The sequence below is a fragment of the Tamandua tetradactyla genome, chromosome 7 (genome assembly GCF_023851605.1).
Source record: "Tamandua tetradactyla isolate mTamTet1 chromosome 7, mTamTet1.pri, whole genome shotgun sequence".
NCBI classification, from domain to species: Eukaryota; Metazoa; Chordata; class Mammalia; order Pilosa; family Myrmecophagidae; genus Tamandua; species Tamandua tetradactyla.
The window spans coordinates 2,274,100-2,293,321 of NC_135333.1; the positions used below are offsets into that span (position 1 = coordinate 2,274,100).

Genomic DNA, 19,222 nt, shown 5'->3' on the forward strand with positions numbered 1-19,222 from the left:
ATTACTACCAGTTATTTTATTTTGTTTATGTTTTGACACTGTACCCATCAAACCTGGAGAAAATGAGTAGTTCCCGAACTATAGAAATTGGAGGAGACACATTAAAAAAAATAATAAGGTTTCATTAGAAAACAGAAAATGGCAAGGGCTATTCTTATTGCTTTCCTAGAGAAATAAACAATTAAGACAAGTAAGACAGTTTTTAACTAAGACACTGAATAAATACCATCTCCTGCCTGTTTCCTGATTGTGCCTTTACACTCTGAACATATTTCACAAGGTATATATCTCTCACATAGAAGCAAAACAAAGTAAGGACTGCACTGATAAATCTTACAGTTCTACCTCAAGCAAATTTTTTTTTTTTTTTTTTTTTTTTTGCACGGGCAGGCACTGGGAATTGAAACTACGTCTCCAGTATGACAGGTGAGAACTCTGCCTGCTGAGCCATCGTGGCCCGCCCTTTTTTTAAAAAAAATTTAAGTTTATTTTTTAGTTCTGTCAAGCATTTTAAATGAAAGAAATAACACCTGTAAGAAAATTGTTTTAGTGGTTTTACAAGAGCTTTTAAGAGGACATTAAAGTTACCTATTGACAAAAAAGGGAAATTATTTGGAAAAAATATTAGGGTATTAGAATATGTTTGTCTTACCATCTATATGGTTATCAAGTAGGAATTAAAAAGTTTCTTCAGTTTAGGTAAATGGGTCTTAATAGCAGACAGGATATTATGTTACTTAAAGAGATACATTATGAATTTTCTGATACAAGGTTCATTTCCAATTAAGTTCAACACTGAAACATTAGAACTATTATTTCATTTAGCCTGGGATTTCTACACATTTTGCAAAGTTCAATTTGGTTCTAAAGATAATTCCCTATTCTATGATGAAATTTTAAAACCTGACAATGACTGTATTTCTGGTTAAACTCCCATTCTACCTGCACAACAGAAGCTACCTGTCAAAAGGAAGTAAAGCTAACCTACACATAAAGTCACTCTTTAAAAGCGGAGATTTTAATAAGGAACTTACACTGTAAAAATCACAGATTTTTTAGGACTTGAAGGAAAATCAGAAATCACCTCATCAACTTCTGACTTTTAAGGAGTAAACTGGGATACAGAGGACACAGGTGACACAACGGGAGAGCCAGGGCTAAGTCCCAGGTGTTCATCTGATTCTCGTCTGCCACTTTTTTCACCAATAGGTATTTAATTTCAAGTAGAAGCAGATTCAGAAAACAAAACTATCCGCTTTGCCAGTTGCCCACCAGAAAATCCACTGCCATGCTCTACAGATTTTTCTTAAAAAAGGGTTTTAAACCCTTATCTTTATGGATAAAATAGGTGGGAAATGATATATAAGTCACCATTTGACTTAATAAAAATGTCAGCTTAGGCTTTTTAGGTTTATTTAAAATGGTGTAAAGAATGGCTTAACTTGGCCATTGTGGGGATTTTACCATGTTTGAAAGTCACCCGGAAAAAAAAACCCCACAGAAAACAAACGATACCTGTTTAAAAAACACAAACCTTTCAAGACACCAAATCTGAAAAGACTAATAAAGGCTCGGAGGCATTTCAATCCCGCGCCCACATACGCGCGGCCCCGGGGTGACTGCCCCCGCCCCGCCCCAGCCTGCACCCCACCCCGCGCCCCACTCACTTCTCAGGCAGCCGGCGCCGGGCCCGGGCTGGGTGCGCGGGGGCAGCGTGCTGTGGTAGGGCGGCGTGGTGCTGAACAGGATGTCGTTGGGCAAGGCTTGGTCAAGAATCGAGCTCCGTGAGCTGCCAAAGGAAGAGCCTCTCCGATTACTGCAGATGCTCTCATCCGAGAGCGTGCGATACAGCATCTTTCTTGGAGACAGGTTTCCATAAAATGAAAACTAGGTGTTTGAACATGGGGTGGGGTGGGGGATATACATTAACAAGCTGAAAGCATGGAATTCGTTTTTACTAAACACAGTGCGTTCATGTACTACTGTGATAACTTCTTTGAGGTTTTCCCCAGGCAGACATAAAGCATTCATTTAGAAATGCTAAACCAGTCATGCGGGTTCATCAAGGCAAATGCACTAGGGCTTCAGTGCAGTTATTAGATTTTAATGTTTTCCTCTGACACTCTGTGAAATATTATCATGAATTAGACATGCACGGCTTTATTAATTCTGAAATGTTAAATGGAACCTCTATAACCTTACAGCAGTGATGGCTCCTGGAAATATATAAGGTTGCCATTTTAGGCAACAGTTACTCAAAACCACATATAGTGCTGGATAGATATTAATTTGAAATGACTAGATTTTAATATCAGACAGTCTCTGTACCAATCAACTCATGTGAGGTTTAATCTAATCTAAATAATGAAAAAAAGTAGTTTTGAACATTGCAGCTTTCTAGGCTATAAAAAAAAGCAGTTAAAAAAACATAGTATCAGTTCAGTAGAATATTATCTACTAAAAATGATCACTTGCAAAAATCTGTATTATAATTGTTGAAACTTAAGTTATAGTAATTGCTCACAGCCAGATTTGAAGAAATCATTAAAATTATTGTGTTAGATCACAGAGAATGATTTCCTAAAGAAGCAAGTAGTCAAACACTCAAAAAAAAATTAAATTAAATCTGAATTCCCCACTATTTTCTTTGCATGCTGAACCACATTCCTTTTACATAAGCAACAGTAAAAGCCAGAACATTCATGTCAAACAAATACAGAAATGGCTATTTACATTTGTGAATGCAGCAAGAAGGCTAAAAATATTTCTATTGTATGTGTTCCTTCAATTCTGCCAAGGCTTCCTAACTGATGAATGGTAACTCAAATGTGTGTGAACCACAAAGTTAAATTTACACTATGAAAAGCAGGTGATTTGTCTTAGAAGAAAAAAAAATAAAAGAAACACATGTCAACGAGAAGTTCATTCCTATTAAAAGAAAAACCATTTGTACTTTTGTACAATAGCCTGCCTTTGCACATAAGCTTATACAGTACCATATACATGCTTTGATATAAGTTTTTAAAACGACTCATTATGGTTAGGTTCTTTTGGGATTCCCTCTTCACACAGGAATAGACAGTTCTTTAGGACATGATTATAGGGACATCAGATTAAAGTAGCTTTGAGGTAATATCTAATTAGTGTTATTCTAAGAATACAGTTAGGTTAATTGCAGTATTGTTTTATTAAGAGGAAGACAGAGGCACAAAGACTTGCTGTTTACCCAGATCACAGTCAATATGAGCAATGCCTGTTTTTTTTTTTTTTTTTTTAATTTGCTATTTTCATTTGAACAGGAGGGAACATTAGATTAGAAGGAAGAAGGTCTGGATTCCATTCCTGACTCTGCCACCAAATATTTGAGTGAACTCAATATTTTACTACTTGGAGCCTCAGTTAACTTGCAAGAAGAGAAGCATGGGCTAAATAACCTATAGAGTCCCTTTTAATACTTTCTATTATTTAATAAAGTGATTTAAGAAACAATGTAATATGAAACTGAAACTAATAAAATAAGTAATCTGACATTATGGAGTAATTGCTACATTGTAAAAGTTATACCACTGAATACGGGGCTGGTTTATGAGATTAATGTCTTCACTTGTGATCTCTGCATGTTTTCATATAGCAGAGCACAAGTTCCAACACTATTTATAATACCCAGTAGGGAGTGTCATATTTAACTCCAGCCCATTCCTGGAATAGGATTAAAGCAGTATGGAACAGAGGCTAGACTTCTGGGTCAAAAGTAAGATGGCCTGAACTTAAGTGTCACTGCAGGAAACTAACAGAATTTTTTTAATAGTTACTACTGTTGTCCACCAATATGTCCATGTACTTCTTCACGGGTTATTTATCTTCATGTTCTTCACATGTTATTATTTATCTTCACTATAACTCTGCAGTATAATTAGTATTATCTCCATTTTTCAGATGGGGACACTGAGGCTGAAAGGTAAAATAACTTGCGTCAAGTCACAAAGCTAATGAACACTGGAGCTAGGTTTGAGGCGAAGTCCACCTAATTTTAAAGTTCTGTCCACGATGCAGGCTGCCCCTTCATTACCCCTCCCAGGCTCACTTTGCTTATTTATGAAATAAAACATAAAGACTATCAACCATGCCATTTACACAGAATGAAGGATCAAGAGATAATGGATGTGAAGACTCTGGAAACACTGGAGATTTGATTAGACTTTCTTTAGTGTTTCTGCTAACTTTAACACCCCACAAACGCCACTAACCTTTCTTCTCCCCTCCTCCACCAAGGGGCTGTCAGGAAGCATCAATTTCAGAAAATCTTCTTTTGAGAGAACATGCTGAGCTTCTGAAACAACATCTCCCACCACGGTCTGGCTTGCCGTGGATATGGTATCCATTTCACTATACATTCTTTGAAATAAATCAGAAGTGAAATTAAGAGGTTTGCTTAAGCTAATAAGTGCCTGTAACATTATGAATTAAAATCTAGTAACCAGTTTACATATGCATACATTCAATTCCGAATTAAGTCAGTTCACTTTTGCTGCATTTGCTCCAAATCCCCATGCCATTTTACATTCGTGAAATGAGTTCAACTGCAAAGTTAGATTTCTGAATAATTCAGAAACTAATCGGATCCCCAAAGCCCAGACTGAGAAAAAATATAGCCAATTTTTAAAATAAAGCTGTGTTTTCCCTTTTCTAATCTATGTCAGAAAATACAGTTTCAATAATTCATCAGAGATTATCATATGTCGTTTGAAGCAACTCTTGCTCTTCTCAGAAACTTGGGAGAGCCTTTCTCTTGGGGCCAGATAAGTAGACCCCACAGCTCACCATAGCAACACAGAGACAGTCTCGAGGGAGTATAAAGTTTAAGAGTAATCAATTCAGGCGTGTGCCAAGCATGTTTTATTATCAGCAATTTCACAAAGCTGTTTGGATAAATAAAGCAGCTGTCTCCCTTAATTATCAGTATATAAAAATGTATTTATGGACAACAAAAGACTGTCAAGCTGAATTACTGTTTTCAGCTCTTCTCCATGGAGGAAACTAGGGAGTCATTTCATAAAGGTTTACTCAGAAAATGCAATCTGAACAACTAAACATTCCAAAGACACAGTGATTAATCAGTGGCTGTATTGTTAAGGTAGGCAAATGTTCTTTGCCACCCTACACTGAAATGTAACATTCTAGGAATTTATGTCCCAAGCAACAAGCTACAGAAGATAACTCGTCAGTTCTCATCCTGCTGCTGAGATGACTTCATTTCAAAAGCAAGGCAGTCCTGTCACAATGTAATACCTCATTGGGAAATCATTAGAGTAAGAAATTTAGGCAGACATACTCAAAACTAAAACTGATTTATTTGAAAGTCTATCATTTTTGCTTCGTTCCTAGGTAGGACAAGCTTTCTTGTACTTCTCAGTTCTTAAAGCACAGTCAACACTGACAACGTGAACAAATGTGGCTGAGAAAAGTTTTTAAAAACATTTTTAACATTACTAAAGATTTGGTTGGCTCTTAGAATGGCATTAAATTAAAATGGTAGCCTCGAGAAAAACCCATAATCCCAGAGGGTCTCTCCACAAAAGGCACATTAGGGCCACTGCAATCCAATTGTTATGAAGAGGGCATCCAAGATGTGCCTTACTTTGTGCTCCTGAGACTTGGAGTTGGAGGAGCTCAAAAATCCCAGGCCCTACTTGCTTTGGGAATCATGTGAGAAAAAATATTAACACATCCCACCAGAAACTGCTCAGATAAAAATAATATAATTATTATTAAACTGTTCTGCTCTAGTTTCTCTATGTGATTGAGTAAAAATCACTAGCAGCCTCTGCTAAATTATTAATTTTTGAAAAGACTTCCAAATGATGTGTTACAAATATGCTCTGATGGTATATTTTGTGCCAGTCCCTGTGATTACAGGTAAGCAGGACATGATTTTCCAGGATCCCCACCAGGTGTTGGTATGTGTGTGCGAGCGTGTAGGAAGCAGCAGGGCATAGAGAGTAAAGGACGAGCAGCTATGGTGCAGAGGGAAAGTGCTTGGGCAGAGTGTGCAAAGGGTATAGGGAAGACCCCACCTCAGGGGTCTTCTCAGATGGTGTGGACCAGGCTTAGAAACTCCAGAAGGACAGTTAGGCAGAGGGAACTGCATGAATGGAGATGCAGAGGCCTGACACAGAACTTAGCGGCAAAAACAGAGTTAGGGAGTGTGTAGGGGTCAGGATGGAGAAATAGGTGTCGGCCAAATCATAAAGGATTATGTATTCCAGGCCAATGGATTTAGCTGCTATTCTGAAGATACCAGATTACAACTATAGAAGCAAACATGCTTTCATTATTAAAAGTAAAATTAATATCCTTGATACAACGTGGAAAGTGGATGCGGGGGATGGAATGGAGGCAGGAGACCAGTTAGGGGGCAACAGCCTGGGGCAGAGATGATGAGACCCTAAGATAGAGGTGCTCAAGCTGAAGAGACTGAGAGAAGGTGACTGATGGAGAAGATGGGATCAGTAAGACTTGGGGAGCAGGGTGAAATGTAAGGCAGGACCAATTAGACAGTCAAACGACTTATGGTCTCAAGGAGAGATTTCAAGAGGATACAAAAGAGTTTCTCAGACTATTAAACAAACACTAGGAAAAAAGCAACTAAAAACTGGCATTATTCTCTTGCAGTCAATGACAACTTTATGTATGAAGTAACATGTCTGTGAAATGCTTATAGCAATCATTCATCTCCATGCTTTATATTCTGGGTTTTCCTGAAAACAGTGACTAGGACTTAATTAGTTCTGTCTCTCTAATGCCTAGTATTCATCTGTGGTAAACATAAATATTCAAGAGTTGATGAATAATTAAATCAACGTGTACTTCTTGTGAAATGCATTTTGAAATGTAAGATTATGAACACAAGCAATCAATGAGGGTTCTACGATATTTTAAAGAAATAACAGGCCATTTCAAAACTATGCTAAACTTCTCCTGGAGGGAAGAAGTGATTTTGCATTTTGTGCACGAGACACTAATATTCCCAAATTCTAAGTGGGACACACATCTTGTAAATGGTTGATCTTTCTTTAAGCGTTATATTGCAGTGATTTGGCAAAAACATTGGACAAAATTTCAAATATAGTTAGGGCAGTACTGTGTGACTATAGTATCTATAGATTCATCACTTCCAAGTTACATAGAGTATATTCTGGCTTTTAGCAATACTATACTATGTTGAGTAAGGCTTAGGATGCCTGCTACACATGACGGGGTGAGTGTGACAAACTTAGCAGTGCCCTGAACTGAGTAGTGTTTGAATCTCAGGACTAACCAAGCGTGGCCCTGGGAAAACAACTGCTCTGAACTCAACTCCTACCTACAGAAATGAGGGATAGACTGAAGGACTTCTAATGTGCCTGAGATGACATGTGGGGCCTGTCACCTGCTTAGGGTCTGCAGAATCTTGAGATCAATGTCTCTGATGGAAACTTGCTCCTTTGTGTGTTGTGCTTCTGACATGCGCACAGTGTGACCCAGAGACTCAAACCCCTTACTTCTCTTAGTCCTGACTTTTCCCCTCTCCTACTTAAAGCCAGTGTCATCAAACCAGGGTGATAAAAGGCTCAAACTCAGGCCCTCACACTTTTCTGACTCTCAAAGAAAGCGTTCTCCTTAATGTAGTGCTTATACCTATATACAAAAATGCTTCTAGAGATATTTTATAAAAGCTAAAAGGTTTAGAATGAATTTCTGTGACACCCTAAGAGATTCTCAGAAGACTTTTTTTTAGATAAAAAGCAACATATTATAACATTTGCAAGTATGATAAAAAGTATAGTTATAATTATAAAATTCCTTCTTAAATAGTTCATTTGTAATTACTAACATGTTTTTTTTTTTTTTTTTTTTTAAAGGAAAGACAGAGAGAAGGAAGGAAGAGAGGAAGAAAGGGAAACATCTTTTAAACATTTTCTTGTTTTATTGTATTTTGTTTCTCCGTTTTCGTTACATGGGCTGGGGCCGGGAATCGAACCGAGGTCCTCCGGCATAGCAGGCAAGCACTTTGCCCGCTGAGCCACCGCGGCCCGCCCACTAACATGTTTTTTTAAACACTAAAAGACTCCATGCTTAATTTCAGCACTAAAATTATGTTTAATTTAGAAAGCAACATTATCTTTAGTTATATATTTAAGACAGGATCATTTTTTAAAAGTGAAAAGTGATACCAGCTCATTAACCAAGCTCAAAATCTGGAAGAGATTTCTAAAGAGTCATCACCACACCTCTCCCTCTCACTCACACACAAACCTCACACCTGATGGGACCACTACACAGAGGCACAGCTGAGCTTAATGCCCTCATAACTGGACACACATGATTTTTAAAGTCTCTCCTTTAAAGAAATAAGCAAACCTATAGCTATATAGCTCTGACTGATCTAAAGAATGTGATTTTTTTTTACTTTTCTCTTCATAGAAGCTTCAGTGTAGTTTTTACAAATGTTTATAAAATGAGTTATCAGTATTGTTTTTCCTCTTTCCTTTTTTTTTTAACATTTGTTTCCCCTATTATTTATTTTTAGTCCATATGTTTTACTCATCTGTCCATACTGTAGATAAAAGGAGCATTAGACACAAGGTTTTCACAATCACACAGTCACATTGTGAAAACTAAATCATTATACAATCATCTTCAAGAAACATGGCTACCGGAACACAGCTCTACAGTTTCAGGCACTTCCCTCCAGCCTCTCCAATATACCTTAACTTAAAAGGGGATATCTATATAATGCATAAGAACAACCTCCAGGATAACCTCTCAACCCTGTTTGAAATATCTCAGCCACTGACACTTTATATTGCCTCATTTCCCTTTTTCCCCTTTTGGTCAATCTCTTTTCTTTTTGAAAACAGATACAAAGCATCCCTCCCTGTCTGCTCCCACAAAACCCAACAAGTGAAAGGGAAAGCAAAGTCACATTAAAATACTTTTTATGATGTCACTTAAACATAGCAGCTTTAAGAAACAAACTGGCCATATGGGAATTCAAACTGTCCTTGAACTTATGTATTTAGAGAGAGCTATTACATGCACACCATTTGTAGTGTATTATGTGACTTTTCTACTGCAATTTTTTTTATCATAACAAAGAAAACAGCTTTCTTTTAATTTTTTAGGTAAAACAAAGAAATAGAAAACTTCTAAAGATAAAGGTAAATGCCAGTATTTAAAGAGTTTTAAAAAGTTGTTTCTAGATTATTCCTTTTCAGTAAGTATATTTCTCTTGGTAGAAAAAAATACATTTGTTTATTCAATCTTCCAAAATGTGCAACTTTCCCTGGAGAAGAATAGACAGGCACCTTACCGCTGACATTCGGTCACTTCGGGCTCCTCGGGTGGGGAGCTGCCTTCTGATTTCTTCCAGCCGATGACGTATCTGCTCACTGCTCCCTGCCTGTGGTAGGGCTTGGGCATGGACCCAGAAACCTGTTGACTGCTATTGTGGGATACAATGTAGACTTTGGATGTATCCAGAGACCCACTATTTTTGGGACAGTGAGCTGAAGGGCTTCCTGAATGTTGTGAGCCACTGAAGAAGGAAAAAAAAAAGACAAAAACTGCAATACAATCAGATCTCAGCAGTGCTGGCACACAGCCAAACTCAGAATCACAGTGGCTCACTCTCCTTTCTGAGCAACATCAGGGCACAGTGAAGCAGAGGCAAGCTTCTTTTCACACATGCACCTTGTTAGAATGCCTCCGCCAAGTTGGATGCCTGCTGCAGGAAGCATATTAAAAATATGGTCAGTGGAAACAGAAAGATGGGCAACAACCTTAAACTGACATTTCAAAAGACAGGAAACTCAAATGGCAAATACGTATAAGAAAAGATGCCGAACCTCAGCTGTCATGAGGGAAATGACAATGCCACTACGAAACATCATCTCATAGTTATCAGACTGGCAAAAATGGAAATATCTGGCAATACCCAGTGATAGTGAGAACCTGGAACAATGGGGTCCCCTCCTACTGTTGGGGGGAGTGTAAAGTGTGAAGAACAGTTTAGAGGACAATTTGGGCATTATCTAATAAAGGGGTCACTTGCATACCATGGGATCTAGCAATTCCACTCCTAAGTATATATCCTCGATAAATTCTTGCATTTGGGTAAGCAAAGATGTAAAATTACTGATATCAGCATTGTTCTTTTTAAAATCTGGAAATGTCTCTTACTTCGCCTATGTTTAGAAGGATAGTTTCACTGGATTTATAATCCTAGGTTGAGAGTTAGTTTTCTTTTTCTTTCAGCACTTCAAGGATGCCATTCCATTGTCTTTGGACCCCCCTCAACTTTTTTTTTGTCTTTATTTTATTGCTTATTTACCCATACACTGGATAAAGTGTCAGTCGGAAGGTTTTTATAATCACACAGTTACAAAATAAAAGCTATATAGTTATACAATCATTATCAAAGATCAAGGCTACTGGATTACAGTTCAACATAGCTAGTTTCTTCTTGCTATTCTAATACCCGAGAAACTAAAAAGAAGTATCTATGTGATGAGTCAGCAGTCACAATCATTTGTTAAACCCTAATTTCTTAGCATTGTTCTTAACAGCTCCAGAGCGGTGGAAGACAAATCAAGAGTGGAATGGACAGTCAATAAATATGAATGAATAGTAGACATACAATGGACTACTGAAAGAACAAACTGAGGTGAGTTGGGGAATCTCACAAACACAATGTACAAAAGCAATGAAATCACAAAGAATATATGTGGGGCAAGATTCCATTCTTTAAATAAAAGTTCATGACAGGCAAAACTAACAATACGTTGTTCAGGCATGCAATATAGGTAGTAAACTATAAAGAAAAGCAAGGGAACGATTAAACAAGGGAAGTGTGGTTAGTGGCTACCTCTAGGGAGAAGGGCAGGGGTTACAATTGGGCAGGACACAGAAAGCTTCCAGGCACCAGCAGTGCTCCTTTCCTTCACCAGGTGGTATTTATGTGGATGTTCACTGCACTATCATATGATATAACAACAACAAAATCCTATTAAAGACAGAATTCCTAAAATCAATAAAAATAGTAAACTTAGTAGATAGTCTAAGGACAGGACTCCTACCCACTCACAGACTTAGGAGTTCACTAATGACCGCTGTAGAAATCTAAAAGCCCCAAGGAACACTTTTTATTCAGGGGGATCAATAATATTTGTAAACAATGAATAAAAGTGGTTCTATTAAGAATAATGTTGCTATCAGCATTTTTACAAATATGAACCATCTTACACATATGAGACATTTTAAAATGTTTAAATTGCAGTTTGAACATAAGAGTTTAGAAAGGTAGATGGATCAGCTTCACTGTCAGAAAGCTTGACACACGAGAGCACTGTGTGGGTTCTGGTGCCAGCTCTGTCACTCACTAGTGTGAGACCTCAAGCAAGTCGCTGAACCTCAACGATCTCATCTGTAAAATGGGAACAACAAGGTATCTACCACAGAGGGTTGTCCTGAAGATTATAGGAGTCAATATAAGAAAAGTACTTCTTAGAACAGTGCCTGGCACAGGGGTAGGCATTATAGTAATGTAATTAATTCTTTTAAAGTGATGCATGAAAAGATTATTTACAAATAGGAGTCTCTGCTCTTCAAAAGGGCTTAAGCTTACCAGAGGCTTCCTCAGGAAGCAAGCTCCCCTGGCACACTGAAATATAAATTTATTCTGAAATCTCTGGTTAGCACAAACCTTTTCAGAAAAACCGTGTATGAAGCAAGTATCCTACAAGAAAAGATGTAAATAAAAAAAAGTCTGAAATTAAGAATTAGTAAAACAGACTTTTTATAGAGACTTAAAAGGATAATATATATATATATTTTAAAGGATAATATGGAAGCAAAATAAACTGATCTTTGGGTCTTTGTATGATGGAGACACTGTAAGAAGTTAAAAACAAAAACAAAATTCCTCATTTACTTCTCTGAAATAACCTGGTTGCTGGCAGGACGTCTGGCTCCTTCTGAGTATGACTCTCTGGGCTCTAAATTATGGCCCTTGGAGGACCAAGCTTCTCTACTGCTTTCCCACTGTGCCTACAGAGGTAAAATACCAGTGTGGTGGATTAAGAAAGCAAAACGTCCAAAGCAGTGCAAGCAATACTCAAGGAATAAACCGGGCACCGAAAAGGGGAGCTAATTAACTCTTTCCGTTTACTGGAGAGCATACCCGCTAATAAACTCCTAACATAAAAACCCCACTTTAGATAATGTGTTCTAAAGCTATATATTTTTCCCAAGCTTCTCATTTTGAATTATTTCAGACTTACAGAAAAAGTTCAAGAATAAATCGAATGTGCATCATGTACCCTTCATCTAGATTCACGGACTGTTAATATCATACACGCCTGTATCATTCTTCTCTTTCTCTATATATTCCTCTGTGAACCATTTAAAAATCAGTGCAGACATTAAGACCCTGAACCCTCTACTGCACCATGTACTTCCTAAAGGCATGCTCCCATACAGTATAATTATCACACACAGGAAATTTGGCATTAATACAATACCAGTATCTAATAAACTATTCATATTCTAATTTCCCAATTGTCCCAATAATACTTATATTGGGACACTTATAGCTTCTGTTTCCCCCATTCAGAATCCAGTTGAGGCCCATGACTTACATTTACTTACCATGTGCATCATGTACTTTAAAGAGTCTGATAATTATAAAGCCTAAGAGGCTTTATAATTAGATTTAAATGATACATATTCCTGTCAAGGTTATCATGTAGCTGAACAAAATTATCCGGCCTTGAAAACAGCCCTCGGGAAGGCAAGCCCCTAAATAATATTCTCCTTAAATTTTTAAATTTTAAACAACAATAAAATGTCTGGGGTACTGAAAGTCATGGTATTGTTAATATGCTGCATCTTTGAAGGTTACTCACACCCCCCTACCCCCACATTACTGATTTTACATTTGTGAGAATGCATACTTTATATTGATAGCATGTATTTTCCCATTTGTTTGGTAAAAGATATTTTGTCTAATTCAGTCTTGATTGCAAATGTCTTTTATCAACAGTAATGCATTTTTAAGTTGACTCTAAGAACAAACATACTGAATCCATTTGATGATCAATACAGCACAAATTCTGTTTAGTAGCAGCTACTTCATCATAGATGTTTTCGCTGGAGCTGGTGAACATTCTAGAATGTTAGCAATAAACTTTGCATAAATCCTTTTTCTTTGGCAATTAAGGTCTTATTTTAGTTATGTTGCCAACTTTCAGACATTTGTATTAAGAGAAGGGTATGATGACATGAATAATTATAAACAGATAAGTCACATGAGCAATTTACTAGGAATCTATAACATGGATTTTTTTTTTTTTGTAGTAGATCTATTTCACTTTACAAAATCTTGGTTAGGCTAATAAGAACACTGCTTTGTATTTTGAGCTCTTATCTACATGCCTTGCCCATGCAGGAAGAAAAAAAAAATGTTTGCTGGGTTAAAATAACTGAGCAGGAGAAAGCAGCCTAAATCTGTGTTCGTCCTGCCGGTGGAGGATTCCTGGAACTCTATCCAGAAGGAGCTGGTCTAAAAGAGTTTTAAGTCCCTCCCCCACTCATTTTAGAACAATCCTGTAATTGTGCCATAAAACAATTCCATGATTTTATTCCCAGTGACTGCCAGGCAGCACATGTGTGTGTTGGGGCTCGAGAGGGGGGTGGTGGTGGTAAAAAATCACAATTAGAAAAATTCAGAGCAGATCATATTGATCGAGGATCCTGTGGCTGTGATCTGGGAACAGGTGATCCCTGTGAACCTCCTTCCTACTTCCCCAGGCTACCCAGGCCTTGGTTTATTCAATCGGTTAATAAACATTTATCAAGCATTCTTCTTTTCCTTCATTCCACAAACATCCAGGTGCCTACCATGTGGCAAGGCGCTGCATTAAATGCCAGGGATACTGAAGTTGACAAGACAGGCAAAGTCCCTGTGAGCCTCAAAATACGGACCCTCTAGAGCAGGGAAGGTGGCAGTAAGCTTACATTCAAGTGGGGTGAGCCATACAATAAGCACACACAGAGGACTGTGGCTACGGGTAAGTGCAGAGAAGAAAATAAAACGCGAGCATACAGAGTGCCTTGGGCTACGGACTGACTTCAGTTAGGGTGGCAGCATTGATGTCAGCCCCTAGAACCATTTATTCTGCTCCTTGCTACTTGAACTATTGCCACGTGGCATGCTGTTCTGAATGGAAACAGGAGAGGAATGTATGGAGCTAAGTCAGGTTGTCTGCATGCATGTACCTCCCTCGATCTGGCTCTGGCATTTCAAAATTTACAGAATCTCAGTATGGCTTGAGAGATTGGTCCCTTGTGCTCTCAACAGTGAAGTATCTTTTACCTCTACACATGGAAAACAATGCAAAACTGTACATCTTATTTCCTCTAGTACTCCTGCACAGGTTGGAGGGACAGGCAGAAGGAAGTATTAAAAAGATTCAGTTTAACGACTGAACTGCATACTGAGCAAGTGCCCACAATGCAAATTGGAAAGGGGCTTCAAAGCCATCATCAACTATGAATTACAAGTAAAAGGCAGCCAAGCGGTAAAGGATTCCGCTCACTCAACATATATCATTTTCACAACAGCTGTGCACACATTCAATTTAAATAGAGGAAAAAAAATAAAATCAATCTGAAATCCAATCAGCACTTTTATTTACTTTCTAATGATCTAGCCCATTAAATTAATGAATGGTTAAGACACTCAAGAAAATCTACTTCAAATGCCTATAAATATCCCTACCTCTGTTTATAAATGCGTGTGCTCTGAAATCTCCACAGAAATCTTACTTCATAGTAATGCAACGTTCTATTTGTAAAGCCTTATATCTGTCCAACAAGGTACCATGGAATCAGCTGCTTTATAAAGCAGCTAAACTTTGAATGAGACATTAGAAGGTTATAAAATCCCAGGATAAGTTTTTATAGCATGGCCAATTTTCAAGTGTCCTGAAACTAAGATAGGAATTATCCAGGTAATGAAAAGTCAGATCATCCTGAAATATTATCATATTTATTAAACTTATTTTAAGTCAAAGTATTAGACAGCACTGGTAAGAACGTAATAGGAATGTCTGTTTTGAGAAGAATCTCCACGTCTTACATTTCCTCTACCCCAACTGACAGAGGGCGGATGATGGGATGGACATTTACTGCCGTGGAGCATCTTCTCCTCCTTCTCTTGGTAAAACAAAAGCCTCATTCTTGGTGGAACTGACCCCTGCTCCAGGAGAGTGCTCTGACTGCCTCAGGAACTGCCACCCTCCACAACCACGACTAAAACCAAGAAGACATGAGGAGATTTTTAGCAGAGCTTCTGAGCAGTGGGAAACTTCTTAGAAACTAGGTAAGAGCCACACCTGTGGGGGGGGCCTGTAGGTGACACAGCCTTTTTCACCCAGGAGGGGGCCGCTCAGGTGTTTGGGGTCTATCGGGGGCGGCTGAGGATGGAGAGAACCTAGTCTTTGGTGATGTCATTTGAGCTGCTGGAAGAAACCTCACCCAGCAGTTCTGGGTTTTTCAATTACAGGAGCCAAAATAGGGCCTCTGCTGTTTGGACCTGTTAGTGCTAGGATTTAACAGCGGCTTTGTGAGGAACAGGGGAGGCTCCAAGGGTAGGACTGGCCTTAGACGAATGTGAAATGGGAAGATGTGGGGTCACTGTGATTGCCACAAGCCTCCACGCGGCACTGTCATTTGGAGACGCTCCTGGCACAGCATTTTGTAGCTAGAAGAGTATTCCCGTGATTTGTTGCTATGACTCTATTCTAAGCATTTAGAAGAGTTCTGAGGAAAAATCAGATAGAGACTCAGAGCTGAATTAGGGAAGGCCTTGGCAAATGGTTGGCAGTAGCTGTATTCCATCCGCAGCCAAATCTGAATTAATGCTTGGTCTTTATGTGAAATTGAAGGCAGGAATCACAAATTATGAGTTTTAAAACCATTATACAGACATACATCAAATATGAGTTAAAAACGCTGTTCCTGACTATATATTAACATCTATACTTGGAATAAAATCTCTTTGAATTTAGCTGTTCTTTATTAAAAAAATATCAAACTGCCAATCTGAACACACTTGTATTGCTGTACAGAAGAGCTCAAGTCTCCTGTTATAAGGGTGCCTTATGAGCAGAAAAGAACCGTGCATGTTCCTTTACTGTTGGGAGCTTCATGCACATTCCAAACATCTGTTATCTCTAATTACTTTTCATTAGAATCTGGATAGTATCTAGCTTGCCACCTCTCCTTCCAAAACAACAGACTGAATTAGGAGAGATGTTTATGTAGGTAAGTGGTCTGATGAGAGCAATCGATATCTCTATTAGCGTTCACTCAAATTTAAAGTAAGAGCAAGGAAGATAAGATGAAAAAACAAGTGAATTTATCAACATACAAACTTTCACAATTAGATTTGAGAACCAAGCACTTCATCTGAGGTCAGACAGTACGGCAAACAGGTGCTAAACTATCTCTTGTTCATAGCTGCTCATATTTCAGGCCCGACATGAGAGTGACGCAGTTGGGCCTCTAAGATACCGCCTGCTCCCCACGCCAGCAGCTCACAGAGCCCAGTGCTACATCAACAGGTGCTGGTCAGCAACGTAGTGAAGTGCCCACCTGGAATGAGAAGAGATTTCGCTGAGGTCGCCCATGCTGCCTTCAGCAGTATTGCTCACAGAAATGGCGGATGCGTAGCTGTGAACAGCATATAACTTCGCTTGCTCATCCTCAGGTCCGGAGATGTCAGCAGGGTCAGTCCACTGCTCTGCCCGACTGTGAATTATGGACCTGCTGCCCGTCAGGTGCACTGGGCCAAGGACTGATGTGGGCATGCAAGGGGTGGTATCGATGCCGCTGTCAGTGGAGGCCCCTTTGATGTAGGTTAATCCTAGCAAGTCTGGGTCCATCAGGTCTCCAGATCCAAAGTGTTTGTCATCACTGTTGCTGGATGTGTTACTGGAGAGTGTATTGCTGCTGGAATGACTTGAGCAACTTTTATCTCCAATCTTGAGAAGAAAGAGGAAAAAAAAAAAGGCCTCAAATAAATCCCACACTTCGCTCCTTTATAAAGGTTATGATTCTCATTTTCATTCAAAACTCCAAACCCTGATGATCTCATGTAGACTCTCACAACTCACTCTTCAATGTAAGGTATTCATTAAAAAAATATATCCTGGTTTAATACAAAAGTCCATGATACATATTTCCTCTCAGGATTTAAGAGTTAAATGGGTCTCTTTCCTTTTAAAGTTTTTGTATTATCTATGCATGAAGCACAGATGTCTTGTTAGTGACTTGCCACAGTGTCATTAACAAGAAAGTATCAACAAATGTTACATAAATCAGGAAAACACATGGCTAATCAATAAAAAGAGGAGAGTAGCCTTTTATCAAGAAAATGTTTCTGTGACTAAGTAGTGCCAGCCCTGAGTCTGCCAGTCAAGAACTGGGTTTGGGTCACGGTAGTAGAGCTTCGGGTCGGTCATTTAACCCCAGTCTCTGTGCTTACCTGATTAACATGCAGACCAAAAGAGACAATATATGCAAAACTACTTTGCAGCTGCAAAGCACAATAAAATACAAACTATTCCTCTGAGAGAGTGCAAACTGAATTAGCCCCAGAGATGAAAAAGACAGTACTCCCTTTAAAGTGAATAGGTCTGAAGAAGAGTTAGTGCTTGGGGTCCCTAGAAGAAAAGCAAATAGAACAGAATACATCTTCTAGTCTGTCCAATATGCCCAGATAGACATGGACCCTCTTCACAGCCTGGGAAAACCAACAAAACCTGAAGCAATTAGCTAAGGCTATGGAATAATGAAAACACGTCATGCCCCTGATCTATTTTAAAGTGATTTGGCCTTTTCTTCTTTCATTCCATCCTATTGGATCCTTAAACAAATCCTCCTGACCTTTTTATCAGACATTAATATTCCCAAGTCTACTTCCCTTTGCTTAAACCATTGTTAGAGATTTGCAAAGGTGGGATTTAATAACGATACTGTAAAGCTGATTCAAGAAAAGATACAGGTCGTAGCTAAGTGAAAAAAATGAAGCATATGCTCTCTAGCAAGCAACAGTATAGCTCTCCAAGGCCACATTAAAGAAAAGAAACAACTCAAATCAGGAGCTTAAAAAATTTCTTTGTCTGCAAACTTTTAAAATAAGCTACTTTAATATGCTGGCTATATACAGCAATAATCAACAATTCAAGTATCTATGTTTAACTGAAAGTTTTGTTTCATTGAGCTACAGTTTGTCTATAAGGTTCAACTACTAGGGTTGTTGTGAGGAATAAATGAGACAAAACATGCCAAGTACTGACAATAAACTTGCCAGGCATTGTTTTAACACTACATACATGTTAGCTGATGCTATTAGTATGAATAGTCTATGACTGTACATTCAAAGAATACATGTAGACAGATTATGTCTGATCACACACTCCACTTCACCATTTCCTCTTCTATATTATGCCCTTAAATGGATAAGTGGTTGACAGAATTAAAAAAAAAAAAAGGAACATGGATTTAGTAACTACAGCACTGGATATCAAAACTCAAAAGGCTAAGAAGGATATAATTTTGGCTTTGCCAGTGATTTTCCGGGTGATCTTTCTTTGAGGTTCTTTATAAGTCAAGGGGAAAAAAACCTCTTAACTCATACCTCACTCTAAGAGACCTGGAAGGTAAATGAAATATTATTGTGAGAATCCCTGGTAATAACGCTGCTACTAATGTAGTCCTGGCTAAATGAGCAATTCATTCATGAAGAAAAGACTTACATGAGAAAGCTTATTAGGGGAATCTTTGCAACTTCCATCTTTCTGCAGGGCTCTTTCTTTATAGGAACTCAGGACTTTGGAAGGTGGACCATGCCATTTGGTTTCTGTCACATAAAGAGAGAGAAGAGTTGAATGTCTAATTCCTAGTGTTAGCAAAAGAATAAAGAGACCCAGGAACCGAACAAATGAGGATTGTGCTTCTAGGACTTTCTGGTCTTACCAAAGGATATGCCATGGGAATAAGCAGATGAACAATGAAATTAGTGCCCCTCATCTCCAGGCACTACTGCCATAACCATCCATCACACCATCCCCTACTGTACAGGGAGATACAGCCAAGGCAGCATGCAGCACGCAGGTGC

General features: G+C 38.5%; 1 protein-coding gene across 4 annotated transcripts in view; it reads right to left on the reverse strand.

Moving 5' to 3' along the window:
• SIPA1L2 (signal induced proliferation associated 1 like 2) overlaps positions 1–19,222 on the reverse strand; it is a 245,756-nt gene that overhangs the window by 27,235 nt on the left and 199,299 nt on the right. For 3 of the 4 annotated variants that reach the window (XM_077168347.1, XM_077168346.1, XM_077168345.1), the window contains exons 14-18: positions 18,861–18,964; positions 16,696–17,084; positions 9,353–9,577; positions 4,248–4,395; positions 1,668–1,887 (exon numbers count right to left, since the gene is read on the reverse strand). In XM_077168347.1, the coding sequence (XP_077024462.1) occupies positions 1,668–1,887; positions 4,248–4,395; positions 9,353–9,577; positions 16,696–17,084; positions 18,861–18,964 (1,086 nt within the window). Of the gene's footprint in view, positions 1–1,667; positions 1,888–3,221; positions 3,952–4,247; positions 4,396–9,352; positions 9,578–16,695; positions 17,085–18,860; positions 18,965–19,222 lie in introns of those variants that run through there. The other variant, XM_077168349.1, reaches the window with a different exon arrangement.